The sequence below is a fragment of the Euleptes europaea genome, chromosome 9 (genome assembly GCF_029931775.1).
Source record: "Euleptes europaea isolate rEulEur1 chromosome 9, rEulEur1.hap1, whole genome shotgun sequence".
Taxonomy (NCBI): Eukaryota; Metazoa; Chordata; class Lepidosauria; order Squamata; family Sphaerodactylidae; genus Euleptes; species Euleptes europaea.
In genome coordinates, this window is record NC_079320.1 from 12,990,182 (window position 1) to 13,008,901 (window position 18,720).

Consider the following 18,720-nt stretch of genomic DNA (forward strand, 5'->3'; position numbering starts at 1 on the left):
GTGCCTTGAGCAAGCAGAAATCAATGGCTAGAGACAATCAGGTGTCCCTTGTGCAACTGCTTACCGTAACTTTAAAAACACAAAACTTTAAAAAAACAAAAACACTAACGTGATGGCTTTTAGGTTAGAGGAAGTGGACCGCCGGATCCACGTCAACATTCTCGTAAGGTCAGCTATTCTACAGATGTGACACTGACACTGATGGCTCTTGCCTAAGAGATTTGGCTTCAGTTCTGCAAAAGCTGCTTTAAGAAGCATACGGGAAAGTCAAAGGAGGAGCAAAAGTGAGCAGGGAAGTTTAATTCTGGGGTGCCTCGGGACCAAAGTTCCACAGCACCTAATATAATAGACATGCTCCTCTGATACTGTAAAGAATAGGGCTGTATCATGACTAGTATCCATTTTTACTAGTAATGATCCATGATGAATCAGACCAAGGCCCATCAAGTCCAGCAGTCTGTTCACACAGGGGCCAACCAGGTGCCTCTAGGAAGCCCACAAACGAGATAACTGAAGCATTATCCTGCCTGTGATCCACAGCACCTAATATAATAGGCATGCTCCTCTGATACTGGAGAGAGCAGGCATGCCTCATGACTAGTATCCATTTTTACTAGTAATGATCCATGTTGGATCAGACCAAGGTCCATCAAGTCCAGAGGTCTTTTCATACAGTGGCCAACCAGGGGCCTCTAGGAAGCTCCCAAACGAGATAACTGCAGCAGCATCCTGCCTGTGTTCCACAGCTCCTAATATAATAGGCATGCTCCTCTGGTACTGGAGATATTAGGTATGCATCATAACTAGCATCCATTTTTGCTAATAGCCATGGATAGTTCTCTCCTCCATAAACTCCCCTCTTCAAGCTTTCCAAGTTGGGAGCCATCACCACATCCTGGGGCAGGAAGTTCCACAATTTAACGATGCATTGTGTGAAGAAATACTTCCTTTTATCTCTTTTGAATCTCTCACCCTCCAGCTTCAGCAGGTGACCCCGCGTTCTAGCATTATGAGAAAGGGAGAAAAGCTTCTCCCTGCCCACTCTCTCCATGCCATGCATAATTTTATAGACCTCTATCATGTCTCCCCTTAACCACCTTCTTTCCAAGCTAAACAGCCCTAAGCGTTTTAACTGCTCCTCATAGGGTAGTTGCTCTAGTCCCCTGATCATTTTGGTTGCTCTTTTCTGCATCTTCTCAAGCTTCTCCCATATGTTCCTGTGTGGAAATTAAGATCACAGGGAGAGGCCCTCTTGACTGTCCCACCAATCAGAGGAGCTCGTTTGGTGGGTACAGAAAGAGGGCCTTTTCAGTGGCAGCCCCATGATCATGGAATGAGCTCCCCAGATTGGTGTGCCTGACCCCGTCCCTTTTGATCTTTAGGAAGTAGCCAAGATGGCTTCATTTAGGACTGCATTTGATTAATTTACTAGCAGTCCTAAACTGTGATTTTAATTTTTTAATAGATATTATGTATTTTGGCTATATTGCTTTGACCTCCCTATAAAAAAGGCAGCTAATAAATGTTGTAAATAAACACATATGTACATGTGCCAAGACATAGAAAGCTATAATACATCATGCAGTGGTAGGCGAAACCCAGTGCATGCTCCACAGGACAGATACATAAATTCCTGCTTCCGCTTACCGAAAAGGTTGCGCCCACAGGTCGGCGAATCCACTTGGGCGGCTTCTTCAGAGGCAGGACCACGCTCTGGGGAGTCGTCTGCTGCGGAAGCTGCAGAGGAGGGAGAGGCTGGCCCGTCCCAAACGGGTCGAGGTTCCCAAAGGATGACGAGAGCTTTTCAAAAAAAGAAAAAGGTTATTTCTGCTTATTGTTGTGAACTCACTGAACGCTCACTTTGTGACCACCTCAGAGTGTTCACATGAGCAATTATGCTGAGATAACTCCTCTTAAACTCAAATTTCACCTTTGATTAGTGCAGATGTTTAGCTGCCCAGAGTTAAAACAGTTGCTGGTCCCTGGTAATATTAGGAGCCCCATTTTTTTTTCAAAAATAAAAAGAACAGGGTTGTTTACTTTGGCAGGTGGAGTTTACAGGTCTGTACAGAAACCTCGTTTCTTGTAAAGTATCCGGATTAGCTAGCAAAGGAGAGATACTGGAACAAGGATCATTATCTCAAGGTAACCTCTGTGAATGAGCTCTAAGGGACCATAACAGTTTTGGCAGGTGTGGGTATTCCAAAGCAACTCATCATGGTTAACAAAGAAGACTGCATATTGCATAAATTTCCAATCTGCAAACAACTAAGATTAGTGGGGGGGGGGGAACACACAGCCAAAGATGAAGAGGAAGAAAAAGAAGAGTTGGTTTTTAGATGCTGACTTTCTCTACCACTTAAGGAAGAATCAAACCAGCTTACAATCACCTTCCCTGCCCCTCCCCACAACACACACCCTGTGAAGTAGGTGGGGCTGAGAGAACGGTGACTAGCCCAAGGTCACCCAGTTAACTTCATGCGGAGGAGTGGGGAAACAAATCCAGTTCACCAGATTAGCCTCTGCCACTCATTGGAGGAGTGGGGAATCAAGCCCGGTTCTCCAGATTAGAGTCTGCTGCTCCAAACTACTGCTCTTAACCACTACACCACGCTGGTCTTTATTTATAAACTGCTGGAATAAAGTCAAGCCAGAGGAGGCCACAAAGCTTGCAGTTCTTAGTTGTATCGAATTGTTTATTGACTATTTATACTATTTGGAAATTACGAAAATATTTAGTCACATGGCATTGCACTGATTGACTGAATGTTTCTCCACTATGGCCTTGCGTCAACTGTTTTTATAGACAATGATTATCCTCAACCCAGGCATTTTATTATGTAGTACAGTTCTTTTTTTCAGAAGTGTAGTTGTGTTGTTTGTTGCTTATGGATACTAGTTAGTTATAAATATTTGCTGCTCTTTGTTTATTCTAATATTCTAATAAAATTAATTTTTCAAAAAACCAACCCAGCATCCCTCCCATTTCACATTTAGTTTTCAGTACCTTATCGGCCTGTTTCTGCCTTAGGCTGTCTGTGCTTCCACCCATAATGGAGTAGACACTGATCCACCCGTCGAAAGAAGCTGCAGAGAGGAGCGCGGGGTTTCTGGGACACCACTGAATATCAAAGCACCACTGGGAGTTGGTGGGAAGCTCATATAACACCTGTAACCAAAACCAAAAGATATGAGAACACAACACCTTACTACTTTATAACTACTCGACTCTGACTATGAGATTTTGACAATTTTATTTATGACTGAAATATAACATCTCATTTAAGAGGGAAACGCATACAGGGATGGGTTTCCCATTTGTTTGGAAGCCTAAAACTGATGAGGAAAGTCTTGCAGTTATAAATATTAATTGTTATCCTGCAAACACAGCATACCTACAGTCATAAAGATTTTTATAGAATGATGTATATTTGTAGACTGGAACTGTGATTATTTTGACCATTGAAGAAGGCCATTTGGCCGAAACGTGTTTGGTCAGGTCAAAGTCTAATTTTGTGATTTTATGCCTATTTGTGTTGTATGTTTACATGAGCATGTCGGTTTGGTAGGCTATTGCAGGGCTTTATATATGTTATTTTTAGCCTGTAATAAATATATACATATTTTGTATTGACATAACCTTTATATTGTATAACCTTTGGCCTTGGACGTTGATTTTTTTCTTGACCTTTGGGTACTTAATTCTGTTGTTTTTAGGGTTACGTTTTCTCCCCCTTTGATGTTGGTGAACACAACAATATTAAACAGTACAGGTAGGAGTAAGAATGCTACAGTTGCATGGGTGTAACTTAAACAAGCGTAGATCTCAAAACACTTAGCTCTCAGATCCTTCCTGTTTGCTCAACACACACTTAATATCCAGCAAATGTATGCTGTGTGCTTTGGTTTCTTCTTCCACACCCTTTTGTTTAGTTTCTGAGCTGATTCCAATGACATTACCTATGGAGTATTGGGTGTGATGGGGGGGGAAGGGCAGAGGTGGCGGAGGCACCTGGAAATCAGGCCCAGGCGACACCATTGCAGGTGAAAAGGAAAAAGTACTGTCCTTACTGACAAAACCTTGAATACGCTTCCACCCTGATCCACAGATCTGGATGCACTGAGGTGGGCAATATGCACATATGTGCATTCTTCCCGGGGCTCTTAGATCATAAAAGTTACTCTTTAGGGAAAGATGATCTAATAAGGAACAAGGTGGACATTTTTCACACTAGTGCCTGCTTTGCATTCTGCCAAAAGGTAAAGATCTGCTCTCTCCCCCACTTTTGAGGAAGAAGAGTTGATTTTTATATGCTGACTTTCTCCACCACTCAAGGAAGAATCAAACCAACTTACAATCACCTTCCCTTCCCCTCCCCACAACAAACACCCTGTGAGGTAGGTGAGGCTGAGAGAGCTCTAAGAGAGCTGTGACTAGCTCAAGATCACCCAGCTGGCTTTATGTGTAGGGTTGGGGAAACCAACCCAGTTCACTAGATTAGCGCCTGCCACTCATGTGGAGGAGTGGGGAATCAAACCCGGTTCTCCAGATCAGAGTCCACCACTCCAAACCACCGCTCTTAACCACTACACCACACTGCAGCCCCTACTATTTTATAGTCTGCAGTGACAAACTACAAGAACTTTAAAACAGATCCAACCTGCAACAAAGTACACTGTGCATTTTAAACACATCATACTTACAAAGCTAGCCTATTATTTACCCCACAATGGGGACATGTAACAGAAAAAAACCTGGATGAAGAACATGTTGATGAAAAGGCTGATACAGTCTAATTGTACTGTAGAGAGCAAAGTTAGCTTGCTCTTTAGCACCACCTAGACAAAAAACAATTTGCCATTCGAAGAACCTGAAAATAGCTTGCAAGTACCTCTCCAGTGTTTGGATTGGAACAGAGTATTTTAGCATCCTTCCCACAGCTCAGTAGAAGCTCAGGATCCGCCATGCTCCAAGCAATGGTCAAAATGCCCCTATGTGAAAAGACACAAACACCACTGTGTAAAGATCCCAACATGTGGCTTGAGAGTTAAAAAACAAGGTTGTGTATAGATTTTACTGGCTTGTTTGCTTTCATTTTGTGTCTGTACTGTACAGTGCTTGTCTCGGACACAGAGCTGGTGTGGTGACCTGGAATTTCAACAAATGAACCAAGGTTTTGCAATGTAGCATTTGTGAAGGGAGGGCGCGTTTGTCATTTAGACAGAATCCACAGAGGAGATGGCAGAGGATGGAGAATAGCTCTCGGGAGAGGCAGGGCCAGAGAAAGAGTGCAGAGTAAGCAATGCGCTGATAGCCCAAAGGTGGAGAAATGAGGTTCAGGGGCAGGGGGGGGGAATGGTGGAGGAAATAGGGCATTGGCCTGAAAAGCACATACTTGTGGAAACCATGAGTGGTGTAGACACAGAGCTGAGGAAAGGTGGAACGTAGAATTTGTAAGGGATAAAAAAAGCATGCACACACAAACCTTGCGTGGTTTTCCAGAACACGGAGAGGAGACGATGCAAACCTAAGGTCCCATATCTGAATTACAGGCAACCTGTCATCTTCTGAAGCCAGAACCATTTGGGTAGCAATATCCGGATGCCAAGCCAGCCCTGAGCAATGCATCTGTGGGGGGTAAAAAGGAGTTTAAGTGTATCATCATCATCAAGCTGTCTTAAAAAGGCACAAACATTCTTTGCCCGCTTCTTGCATTCGCTTGACACTTAGTAAGGCGGCTGCAGCTGGAGCAATGTGGGAGCAACACCTATGGCTGCTCTCAACAACACACTGGCATACATGCAAGTGAAGAATGCACACATTTCTCAGACTTGTTGGAGCACCACAACCTGGAAGGGACCAAGTAAAGGCCAAAATGTATACAGAAGCACAATAGCAATCAAAGATGCACTGCACTAAATAAAGGAGTGTTTTTTGGGGGGGGGTTTACCTAAGAAATTCAAGTGATCAAGTTAAGGAATGTTTCTCAGTGTCAAATAGGTGCAACAAAATGAATGGAACCATGAAAGGGACAGTTCCATCAACTTCCTTCATCTTTCATCAACACAATTAAGAAAGTCAATATAGAACAAAACGCTGAAAGCACAACCTGAAAAAGCTGTGATTTTTGTCTTAAAGACAAAAGATTCTTGTCTTAAGACAAAAATCGGGCCCAGGGCAAAATATGTGCACCCTGTTTTAAGGATGTGCTCATTTACCTGGCACAGTGGGAGTTTCTTCTGAGCAGACATGCATGGGATTATGCTGCATTCAAAGGAATCTAGCACCATACCATCTACCTGTATTATGTGTGATGGATACCTGAGTTATGAAGGATACAGGTCACTGGCATGTATCCAAATCATGCAGTTAAGAAAACCTAAGATTTTCTTACAAAGGAGCAGAGATTTGAGTTCTCTGAAATTTTGTTCTAGGTAGGGGGTCCTGCATAATAGAGGTCTGCATCAGGAGGGGAGAAGTCAGCGGTCATCACCCCCTCCTCTTAAGGAAATTTTCTTAATGCAGTGGAACACAGGCTATTGCAACAGAATCTGACAGAAGTGGAGGCAACGGCGACTTGCAAGATTGTGTCTACATTGTTTTATGTCTCTTTTTAGGCTAGCAAGATGGGGACTTGGATGAGATTTTCACTTTAATGCCAGCTCTCTGAAGAAGTTACTCCATTCAGGATGGACAAAAGGAAATACTTCTTTACACAGCAAGTGATTAAAATGTGGAATTCACTGCCGGAGGATGTAGTGATGGCCGCAGGCATACACTGCTTTAAAAGGGGACTAGGCAGATTCACGGAGGATAGGTCTATCAGTGGCTACTAGCCATGGTGACGGAAGGGAACCTCCACATGTAGAGGCAGTCAACCTCTGAATACCAGTGCCAGGAGACAACATCAGGGAAAGCCCTTGGCCTCTGTGTCCTGTTGCTGGTCCTCCAGAGGAACTGGTTGGCCACCGTGCGAGACAGGGATGCTGGGCCAGATGGACCACATGGTTCCACATGGTTTACCCCGTACTACGGTATTTAGGAAAGGGCCTGGTTCACACACTCAGGCTAAAGATCCTCTCTGAATGACAGAGGAGCATGTAATCACCCTTTTAGTGAATATAAGGTAAAATAACCAAACAGACAATTGTACTTTGGTCACATTATGAGAGGACAAGAGTCACTGGAAAAGACAATAATGCTAGGAAAAGTTGAAGGCAGCAGGAAAAGAGGAATACCCAACATGAGATGGATTGACTCAGTCAAGGAAGCCCCAGGGCCCTCCGTTTGCTAGACCTGATCAAGGCTGTTAACGATAGGATGTTTTAAAGGTAATTCGTTCATAGAGTTGCCATAAGTCGGAAGCGACTTGACGGCACTTAACACACACACAAAAGATGTAAACATTCCATGCTCAGGGCAGCAGGCAGGGAGTCCTGTTACACCATTCTTCCACATTAAAAAAAAAAAAAAAGGTCAAGGGAGGATTGTGCGAAAATAAGGCCAAAATACAAATGTCGCTACACATGGAATGTTCATGTTAGCATGTTGTCATAAGTATGCAAGGGGGGGGGGGAATTCACAGGCTCCGCTACCAAGTGAAAACAATTTTTGGCTGGTAAAAACGGTAAAGGTGCAAGCACCGGGTCATTCCTGACCCATGGGGTGATGTCACATCCCAACATTTACTAGGCAGACTATGTTTACGAGGTGGTTTGCCAGTGAACGTAAGAACATAAGAAAGGCCCTACTAGATCAGACCAAGGCCCATCAAGTCAAGCACCGAGGCCAACCAGGGGCTTCTAGGAGGCCCACAAAGAAGACGACTGCAGCAGCATCATCCTGCCTGTGTTTCACAGCACCTAATATAATAGGTATGCTCCTCTGATACTAGAGAGAATAGGTATGCAGCATGACTAGTATACAATTTAACTAATAGCCATGAATACCCCTTTCCTCCATGAATATGTCTACTCCCCTCTTAAAGCCTTCCAAGTTGGCAGCCATCACCACATCCCGGGGCAGGAAGTTCCACAATTTAACTATGCGTTGTGTGAAAAAATACTTCCTTTTATCTGTTTTGAATCTCTCATCCTCCAGCTTCAACAGATGACCTCGCGTTCTAGTATTATGGGAGAGGGAGAAAAACTTGTGCCTTCCCCAGTCATCTTCCCTTTACCCCCAGCAAGGTGGGTACTCATTTTACCAACCTCAGAAGGATGGAAGGCTGAGTCCACCTTGAGCCAGCTATCTGAAGCTGACTTCTGTTGGGATTGAACTCAGGTCGTGAGAAGAGGTTTTGACTGCAGTACTGCAGCTTACCACTCTGCGCCACAGGGCTCCTTATATGAACTGGTAAGCCAACTTAATTAGTGCAACCATCTGCAACAAACTGGCTGGATAATTACCCGGTTATTGTGGTCGCTGACTTTGATGATAGGTTCATTTTTCCTGAGATCCCACACTGTGGCACGGCCACTGGGGCTAGCAGAAGCCAAGATATGCTGTACCTGTCGGTTCCATGCAATACAGCTGATATCTTCAGGAGGCTGTCGGAAGCAGAACACATGCTGATATAACATCTTTTCCACAACAGGGGGCAGCAGTAAATGAAGAAGAAGAGTTGGTTTTTATACCCCCATTTTCTCTATCTTTTAAGGAGACTCAAACCAGCTTACAATCACCTTCCCTTCCTCTCCCCACAACAGACACCTTGTGAGGTAGGTGGGGCTGAGAGAGCTCTGAGAGAGCTGTGACTAGCCTAAGGTCACCCAGCAGGCTTCATGTGAAGGAGTGGGGAAAGCAACCCAGTTCTCCAGATTAGAGTCCACCACTCTTCACCACTACACCATGCTGGCTCTCACTCACATCATGTAAACAAAACCACACTATGTAAACAAAAACATTTTAAATTCATCACTTCCACAGCCCACCACCAAAGGATGTAACAGCAGGCCAATACATCTTCTGAAGCAGTGGTCCCCAACTTTTTTGAGCCTATAGGCACATTTGGAATTCTGGCACGGCATGGTGGGCACAGCTAAAGCCACAAAACGATTGTCACGGCTTAACTTCAGTAACACAGTGCAGATCTTTGTGGCTGCTCTGCACAGCCAATCAAATCTCCAATAGTTAATCAGAAGCCTTGCTGGGCAAAAGTCCTACCTGGCCCTGCCTACTTCCTTAAAACACTTGGTGGGCACCGGAAAAGATGTCGGTGGGCACCATGATATATCTGGATTTGGGGTGATTACAATGCGATTTTAGATTGTTAGCTGCCTTGAGTCCTGTGACCCAGGATTAAAAAGGCATATCAATATTTCAAACAAATATTACAAACAAAGAGACAGTGTGGTGTAGTGGTTTAGAGCAGTGGTTTGGAGAGGTGGACTCTGATCTGGAAAACCGGGTTTACGCAGTCCTCCACATGAAGCCAGCTGAGTTAACTCAGTCCTCCACATGAAGCCACATTCTCTCAGCCTCACCAACCTCACAGGGTGTCTGTTGTGGGGAGGGGAAGGTGATTGTAAGAAGGTTTGATTCTTTCTTAAGTGGTAGAGAAAGTCAGCATATAAAAAACCAACTCTTCTCTTCAAATTAAATAAAAAACCCACATATCACTAAATACAATTTCAACCTCCTTCATCCAGATCGTGAAGCAGGTTGTTGCCCCTAGAAAAACTTTATGCTAAACCAGTTCATTCCTACAGCATCTATAATTTTAATCCTACTGCTTTTATATATTAATGCAGCTTGTAAATCACTAGAAACCTCCATGTACATTGACGGATGCCTCATGAAGAGTTGGCTTTTATACCCCACTTTTCTCTACCGTAAGGAGTCTCAAAGTGGCCTGCAATTGCCTCCCTGCCCCCACAACAGGTGCCTTGTGAGGCAAGTGGGGCTGAGAGAGTTCTGAGAGAACGGTGACTAGCCCAAGGTTACCCAGCAGGCTTCATGTGGAGGAGTGGGGAAACAAACCCGGTTCACCAGACTGGCTCATGTGGAAGAACGAGGAATCAAACCTCTCCAGATTAGAGTTCACCGCTCTTAACCACTATACCATGCTGGCTCATCAGACAACCAAGTGCTTGGTCAAAAAGGATTCTAAGACACTCCTGTGCAACAAGCTTTGGAAAACAATATTTACTTAATCTGACTGCAATCACATATACATTATCCCATCCATTACTAAAGGTTTTGTTTTTGACTCTAGGGCAAAATATATATTGTACCTGCGTCTTGGCTCCAGGTGTCATTGGTGTCGCAAAGTTGTTCAAGTCCCAGATGTAGATCTCAGACTCATTTGCTCCTGATGCTACTAAGTTTGTCTGTAACAGGGGGGGGGGGGGAGAGACATACACCCCTCTGGAGATTAGAGAATTTCCTGGAAGCAGCCTTCCTAGTTATGGAAGGGCCAAAGCCAGAAATCCTGCAATTCTTTATACCAAGTAAAAATATTGCTTCTGCTTCCAAGCAACCAATATGGGACAGGAATTCTCTCAGCACTAAGATTTAGCCAAGGATTCACAAACACAGCAAAGAGCTGAACAAAGCAGGACTCCACAGCTGAGGCTGTGCAGATACAAAAGGACATGAAGCATTTGAGACTTCTATATACAACCACCAAGGATGCAATAGGAACAAGTACACAGCAGCTTGTCTAGAGAGAAATATCTTGACCTTATGATTTTAGAAATGGGTCTGAAGCTGTGATGGTCAAATGCCAAAAGAATCAAAAGCCAAACAAACAAAAACCGTAATATCTATTATGATCCTTGGCTTTAAATCCGTTCAGCCGAGATTTTTCAAAGTTTAACTCAAATTTCTCACATCCGAGGACAACAATTTCTTAACTGTAAAAGTGAAGCACCCTTTGCGATTTAGCACCCACCAAATTGCTAAAAAATATATATGGAGGATTTAACATGTAACTAATAATGCAAATTAGCAGCCTCTTACCCACCTGCCCAAACACACAATGCAATGTGCTGAGCGAAGGGCCAGCCACTGTGGGCTAAGAGTACACATTAAAAGAACAGCCAGATTCGAGTACAGTAGCACCTGAGAGACCAACAAGACTTTTGGGGTATGAGCTTTACAGAGTCAAAGCTCCCTTCATCAGAGAGCTGTGACTCTCAAAAGCTCATAACCCCAAATACCTTGTTGTTCTTTAAGGTGTGTCTGGACTTGAATTAAGCTGTTCTACTGCAGACTGACATGGCTACCCTCTGAAACATTAAAACAGAAGCATTCTGCAGTGTCTAGATCAGTGGTTCCCAAAGTGGGCAGTACCACCCCCTGGGGGCGGTGGGATTACCTGGGGGGGCACTAAGAGGCAAGGGAGCAGTATGGGGGAGCTAGAGGTGGGCCCCTTCAACTATGTTGTTCACTAATTTGCAATAGATCAAGCTATGCCACCATGCTGGCAAATTGGGTGGAAAATATCAGATTTTTCACCCAGACTTTGAAGAGCTGGTATCATTGGATCAAGTTTATCAGTTTTGCTGAATAAATTTCAACTAAAAAGTTTTAATTTGATTTTGAACAGATGCCCAATTAATTGTTACTGTTTTGAAATGTTATTATTAACTTCTTTAGTGAGTCATGCAAACCCTTATTTTGAATAATGCTTTTTATAGGATAGGGTAAGGGGTGCTGGGGTTGAGTTTGTGGAACCAAGGGGGCGGTGGCCCGAAAAGTTTGGGAACCACTGGTCTAGATGATGAAACACAAGTGGTAGTCCCAATTGTACCTCTATTTTAATTTTTACCTCCACCACCCCTCCAGAAACTTCCATTTTCAGAAGCTTCTATTTCATATCAACAAGAACACTACGAGTTATTTAAGGAAATCAGAAAAAAAAAACCTGCTATGGGAATATCATGACAACAGCAATCTGGAAATAGCACAAGATGCATAACACAGAGAGAGGAAAGAAGATGGTATCTGAAGAAGTGAGCTGTGGCTCACGAAAGCTCATACCCTATCAGAAAATATTTTTGTTAGTCTTTAAGGTGCTACTGGACTCTTGCCCTTTTCTACTACAGAGAGAGGAAAACAGGGTAGATGAATGAAAGCGCCAGCATTTCTTCTTGAAACATCGGTGCAGAGTCAGCATGGTCTAGAGGACCAATCCCATTTTTTCCACGAATACACTGGGTAGCCTTAAGCCATTAGCATCAAAAAGCCTCAGTTTCCCACATGTAAAATGGGACTAATGCCAAGCATGTGTTTTATTTATAAAGCTGCCCTTCCACTTATCCTATAGCCCCAAGGCACTGTATAGACAGGGGTCCCCAACCTTTTTGAGCCCGCGGGCACCTTTGGACTTCAGGCACAGTGTGGTGGGTGCAAATACAAAATGATTGCTGCAGGAGGCGGAGCCAGCGTCAAAATGGCTGCCCCGGCTTACCTTCAGTCACACAGTGAAGATCCTTGCACTGTGGTGACAGCAGCAAACAGCAAGCTTTTTAAAAATCTGCAAAGCCAAATCTCCAATGGCCATTCAGAAGCCCACCTGGCTTCACCCACTTTCTAAAAACACTTGGTAGGTGCCAGGAGAGGTGTGAGCAGGGACCGTGGCCCCCGCAGGCACAACATTGGGAACCCCAATATAAAGGATAAACCACAACTTCTATAAAAATTAACACAATTGGAACCTCAAAAATACAATACAAAATCACCTACCACAGATGCATAGGTAAGGGTTAAAGAGTCCTTTTTATATGGCACTATCCATATATGGTAAACAATACGATAGAAAAATCTAACCTGGAATATGTTGACATCCAGCGCTCTCACGGGCCCAGTGTGTTTGTCCTTCTGTGCAATCACAACTTCACTGTCACCAGCTATTATTTTAGCTGGATCATACAAAATGATGTTTCCATTTTCGCCGCCTGCAATGAGCACGCCTGAAACACTCCCATCGGGCGCCATCTTGTGAGGACCCCATATTAGTTTGTGATACCTGCAAGATTAATTGGGGGAGTGGCAGAGAGAATCTGTTACGTACAGAAACTATGTTCCTCCTGTCGGTCTCTGTTAATGAATTTATCTTCTCCCATACAAACAGCAAGATGGCTACAGTGAGGAGGCAGATGGCCCTGATCCAAATGCCTGCTGTGTCAAGGAAAAACTGGGCGTTCTTAAGATGCTCAGCCAAACCCTATGTCAAAGGGATGCTGAGAATAAAGAAAGAAGTGAGAATTAAATAGTTAAATTGTGGAACTCCCTGCCCCAGGAGGTGGTGATAGCTGCCAACTTGGAAGGTTTTAAGAGGGGAGTGGACACGTTCATGGAGGAGAGGAGTGTTCATGGCTACTAGTCAAAATGGATACTAGTCATGATGCATACCTATTCTCTCCAGGATCATGTCTATTATATTAGGTGCTTTGGAACACAGGACAATGCTGCTGCAGTTGTCATGTTTGTAGGCTTCCTAGAGGCATCTGGTTGGCCACTGTATGAACAGACTGCTGGACTTGATGGGCCTTGGTCTGATCCAGAATGGCCTTTCTTATGTTCTTATGTAATTGTAGGGCGGTTTTAAACTGCAGGCCAGAAAACCTTACAGTTCGAAGAGGTTTAGATTTTCATAGGATTGTACATATTGAATTTGGTTAGATAGCGAAAGGGGAGTCTGACCTACTTATGTCAGCAAGCATAATTTGAGACAACACAGTCCCAGTGATCTTGGCCCCTACAATGACAGTATGAATTGTGGTCAACTCCTGTTGACCATGTATCCGCCATCAAGGATTCATGGACTCAGTCCCAACATCAATGGGAATTTCTCAACTCCTTCGTCACGCTAGGAAGAGCAAGTCTTGCTCTCACGGCCAAAGCTGCTTAGTCATGAAAAGCAGCGGCTGTTAGCTTAGCTCAAGAACAATTTAAAAGGCTTAGGGTCAGGTTTCTTCCTCATCAGTCAACTTACATAGGACTCCAGTAAACAACAGAATGTGCAAAGATATTCAGGATCACTTGCCTATACAGAGGGCACAAACCAGTTTCGGAACATAAACAACACCACACCCTTGCATGATGGGCTATGAATTAAGGCTAACGGAGTGGGGGTACCCCATATATAGGGGCTCCCTGTAGCCCTATTGCAACCCATGCATATGGAAACAGGAAGAAGAAGAAGAGTTGGCTTTTATATGCCGACTTTCTCTACCACTTAAGGGAGACTCAAACCAGCTTACAATAACCTTCCCTCCCCCTCCCCACGCAGACACCTTGTGAGGTAGGTGAGGCTGAGAGAGCTCTAACAGAGCTGTGACAAGCCCAAGGGCACCCAGATGGCTTCATGTGGAGGAGTAGGGAAACAAATCCAGTTCACCAGATTAGCATCCTCCGCTCATGTGGAGGAGTGGGGAATCAAACCCGGTTCTCCAGATCAGAGTCCAACACTCCAAACCACTGCTTTTAACCACTACACCACACTGGCTGGAAGCCAAGCAGGAGGAAAGAACCAATATGGCCTGGCTTTCCTGGATCCAACCATCACAAGTCCCAGGGAACCCAAGTGTGTTCTTTTAGCCAGCTCCTTCCTTTCCTCTCTTACCTCTCTGGCTCAATAAATACAAGAGATGTAGTCAAGGATGAAGATCACCCACCCCACCCCCAAAATGGGCCAAGCAGCATTCTCCCCCACCCCTGCCTTCCCACAATTTGCTCTGGCAGGACTGTAGTTTGTGCACAAGCAAGCCGTGGCCTATAGATCCAGGTCTTCAGGCAGCATGGAGGTCCTCCCATTGAGAGCCAGCATGGTGTAGTGGTTACGAGCGGTGGACTCTAATCTGGAGAACCGGGTTCGATTCCCCACTCCTACACATGAAGCCTGCTGAGTGACCTTGGGCTAGTCACAGTTCTGTCAGAACTCTCTCAGTCCCACATACCACAAGGTGTCTGTTCTGGGGAGAGGAAGGGAAGGCGATTGTAAGCCGGTTTGAGACTCCTTAAGTAGATAAAATCAGGGTATGAAACCAACTCTTCTTCTTCTAAGTTTTATACCAATGCACAGCAGCACACATGGCAAAAAAGTTTTTGTCATCAAGTTACAGCTGAATTATGGTGACCCTGTAGGGTTTTCAAGACAAGAGATGTTCAGAGGAGATTTGTCATTGCCTGCCTCTGTGTCGTGACCCTGGACTTCCTTGGTGGTCCCCCATACAAATTCTAACCAGGGTCGACCCTGCTTAGCTTCTGAGATCTGACGAGATTAGGCTAGCCTGGGGCTATCCAGGTCAGGGTCCCCATGGCAATAGGGCTGTGCATTTGTGTGTGTGTGTGCACACACAGCCCTGGGTTGGATCCAGAGAGCATACATCTCTGCCCTAATCCCAAGCATGCCTGGGCCTCTGCATGGATTGGCTGTGCCTAAGTCTTTATAGTTAGTCTGGAGAAGAGGAGGTTGAGGGGGGCCATGATTGCTCTCTTTAAGTATTTGAAGGGCTGTCACTCAGAGAGGGCAGATAGGACTCACAATAATGGGTTTATATTGGGGGGGAAAGTACCAGCAGGATATCAGGAAAACTTTTTTACAGTAAGAGTTGTTTGACAGAGGAATCAGCTACCCAGGGAGGTGGTGAGCTCCCCCTCACTGGCAGTCTTTAAGCAGAGGCTGGACAAGCACTTGTCAGGGATGCTCTAGGCTGATCCTGCATTAAGCAGGGGGTTGGACTAGATGGCCTATATGGACTCTTCCAACTCTATGATTCTGTATTGAAATCCTACTGGCATCACTGCAGCAAAACCAGAAGCAGCCTCCAGATCTCCCTCCGACGCTGTCATTTTTGACCTTCTATTCACACATTGCAAAGCGGGGACCATAAAAGAGGCCGACTATCTTTAAAATCTGAGCTTGTACCTGTGAGCAGAGGAATAAGTGGCACAGGACTTCATGTCCAGCGAAGGATCAGTCAAGTCCAGTTCAAATATTTCCAGCGACGCATTGGTGCTGAAGGTTGCATCTAGCTGTTGAGCAGACGTGCCTGTGTAGAAATGTACAACTCACCACCACTGTACTCTAGAATCACATCTGAATGCCAAAATAATTCCACAAGCTTAAACAGAAACACAAGATCAGATTTTGATTTTAGGCTCCCTTCCTTTCTTAAAAATAAAAAAGATCATTAGATTTTTGATCTCCCTGGCACTTCAGAACATGCCTTATCATTTGCAATGTTTCTCAGTGTGGTGTAGTGGTTAAGAACGGTGGTTTGGAGCGGTGGACTCTGATCTGGAGAATCAGGTTTGATTCCCCACTTCTCCACATGAGCGGCAGAGGCTAATCTCGTGAACCAGGTTGGTTTCCCCATTCCTACGCATGAAGCCAGCTGGGTGACCTTGGGCCAGTCACAGTACTCTCAAAACTCTCTCAGCCCCACCTACCTCTCAGGTTGTCTATTGTGGAGAGGGGAAGGAGATTCTAAGCCAGTTTGATTCTTCCTTAAGTGGTAGAGAAAGTCAGCATATAAAAACCAGCTCTTCTTTTCTTCATCCTCCCTTAAGAAAGCTGCTAATCTCACAGGTAAAAAGAGTGTTTTGTGTATTTGGGGTATGGGGAGGGGCTGTGGCTCAGTGGAAGCATCTCTGCTCTGCATACCAGGTGATGTGAAAGACCTTTGAGACCCTCTGCCAGTCTGAGTAGACAAGCCTGACTTTGATGGACCAATGGTCTAATTCTGTGTGAGCGTACAACTCACAAGTCAAGCTGGATAACAGCCTGTCTTGGAAAGAACTGCTTAAACCAGCTGGCTCTGTTAAGTAAAATTTATTTATTTATTCTGCAAATTTCTACCCTGCCCTCCCCAGCCGGGCTCAGGCCGGGTAACAACAATAAAATCACAATATAAAACCATAATACTCATACAATGAAAACCAAAAAATCTAACCATACAACATAAACATAGTAAAAAACAACAGGTGGCACTCGATTAAAATAGTGACCACTGAAAGGCTCTGCGATCAGACACTCCCCCCCCCCGCCCCGCAAGTTCACAAAATGAACAGAATAATACAGGGGGGAGATAGGGAGGCCATCAAAGATGTCCTCAATTGTAGGCCTGGTGGAATAATTCTGTCTTACAGGCCCTGCAGAACTCTTTAAGGAACTCTTTAAAATTTGTGCTCTTGGTGATGGCTGTATGACATACTCTACTCCACAGGGGGTTTCTCAAATGCTGTTATGCATTCTTAAAGGTGGCTCTTCGTTTTTTTTTTAAAAAGGATTAAAACAAATCCATGGAGTGTCGCTGTATTAGCCATGAAAAGTAAATGGAACTTCCATGTTCAGAGGAAGTATACCTCTGAGTGCCAGATGCCAGGAACGAACAACATGGAAGGATGTCACTTTCACAGCCTGCTTGGAGGCAAACAGAAGCATCCGGCTGGCTACTGTTGAGAACGCTGATTAAGACACACATTGATTGGATCTAGCAAAGCAACTGTTTGCTCTTTTTAGGAAAACTGAGTGCACAGAGAAAGCGAGTGAAACAAAACAGGAAATAATTTTGCTCTGGTTTTGCTAAGAAAGTTGATTGTGACTTTCTGCATGCCTTAATCTATACTTAAAGTCAGTCTTTCAACTTCAGGAGAGTGATACTTTAATCAGGGCTTCAAAAATTATTAACAACTTCCGAAGCGCCAGGCCTGTAGAAGTCTGAATATCTGAAATTCATGCATGCTAGTACCAAACATCTAGAGGGCCAACCTGTTTCTACTGAAGACGTCATAATAATTTTTGCAGTTGAATTAACATCTTGTTATTCAAAGATTTCCATCCCACTTTCCCATTAAAAGAAAACAAAATATAGTATTACACCGCATAAAACTTTAAACAGCAGCAGGCAAATAAATACTATTTCATTAAAACTATAATGAACAACTGTAATAAAAATGCAGCAATAATCACAGAAAATCTACAGCAAGAAGATAATAAAACAGAAACAGCTGCTGAAGCATAATGTAATGTGTCAGACCATCTGACATTAGTACTTCATCAGCTTTTTACAACTTACCTGTGGCCAGGTAAATGGGATGATGCTGGGCTGGACTCCAGGCCTGCATAGCAGTGCGGTCTATCTCTTTGAGCTTCATTCTGCTGTGGGGGGAAAAGACATAGCCGTACAATAAACAGACTGCATAATTTTCAATAGTGATGCATAAAAAACAGAGGTGAAGGCTGAAAGTAAGACAAATCTCTCTCCAACAACAACAACAAACAAAACAGCACAAGGAAAACATGGAGTATTACTGGGGTCCAAGTGTGGGTCAAAAGAGTCCTTTGAATTTTCAGCAATATATACAATATGATATAGCAAGGGTCCCCAACGATTGGCAGGGCACATTAAAATAACGTTGTTGCAGTGGCAGCTGCTAACGCAGTGTCAGTTTTATGCCCTGTCACTCCCTTTCCCCCAGTGTATTGTGTTAAAATTATCCCTCTTGCCCCCTGCACTTAGGTGTCCCCTATGTGTGTGGCTCCGCCTCCTGTGGCAGCCATTCTGTGGTTCCACCCAAGACCTTGTGTCAGAATTCCAAAGGTGCCCACAGGGTCACAAAGGTTGGGGGACCCCTGTGCTAAAGCACCTGTGTGTGTGTGTTAAGTGCCGTCAAGTCGCTTCCGACTTATGGCGACCCTATGAATGAAAGTCCTCCAAAATGTCCTATCTTTGACAGCCTTGCTCAGATCTTGCAAACTGAAGGCT

The 18,720-nt window shown here is 44.3% G+C and overlaps 1 protein-coding gene across 3 annotated transcripts in view; it reads right to left on the reverse strand.

The window, feature by feature from the left end:
* SEC31A (SEC31 homolog A, COPII coat complex component) overlaps positions 1 to 18,109 on the reverse strand; it is a 65,629-nt gene extending 47,520 nt beyond the window's left edge. For all 3 annotated transcript variants that reach the window (XM_056855168.1, XM_056855170.1, XM_056855169.1), the window contains exons 1-9: positions 18,031 to 18,109; positions 15,879 to 16,002; positions 12,776 to 12,974; positions 10,237 to 10,332; positions 8,410 to 8,550; positions 5,487 to 5,629; positions 4,893 to 4,992; positions 3,008 to 3,169; positions 1,648 to 1,800 (exon numbers count right to left, since the gene is read on the reverse strand). In XM_056855168.1, coding sequence (XP_056711146.1) covers positions 1,648 to 1,800; positions 3,008 to 3,169; positions 4,893 to 4,992; positions 5,487 to 5,629; positions 8,410 to 8,550; positions 10,237 to 10,332; positions 12,776 to 12,974; positions 15,879 to 16,002; positions 18,031 to 18,109 — 1,197 coding nt within the window. The remainder of the gene's footprint in view (positions 1 to 1,647; positions 1,801 to 3,007; positions 3,170 to 4,892; positions 4,993 to 5,486; positions 5,630 to 8,409; positions 8,551 to 10,236; positions 10,333 to 12,775; positions 12,975 to 15,878; positions 16,003 to 18,030) is intronic.
* Positions 18,110 to 18,720: the final 611 nt, after the last annotated feature.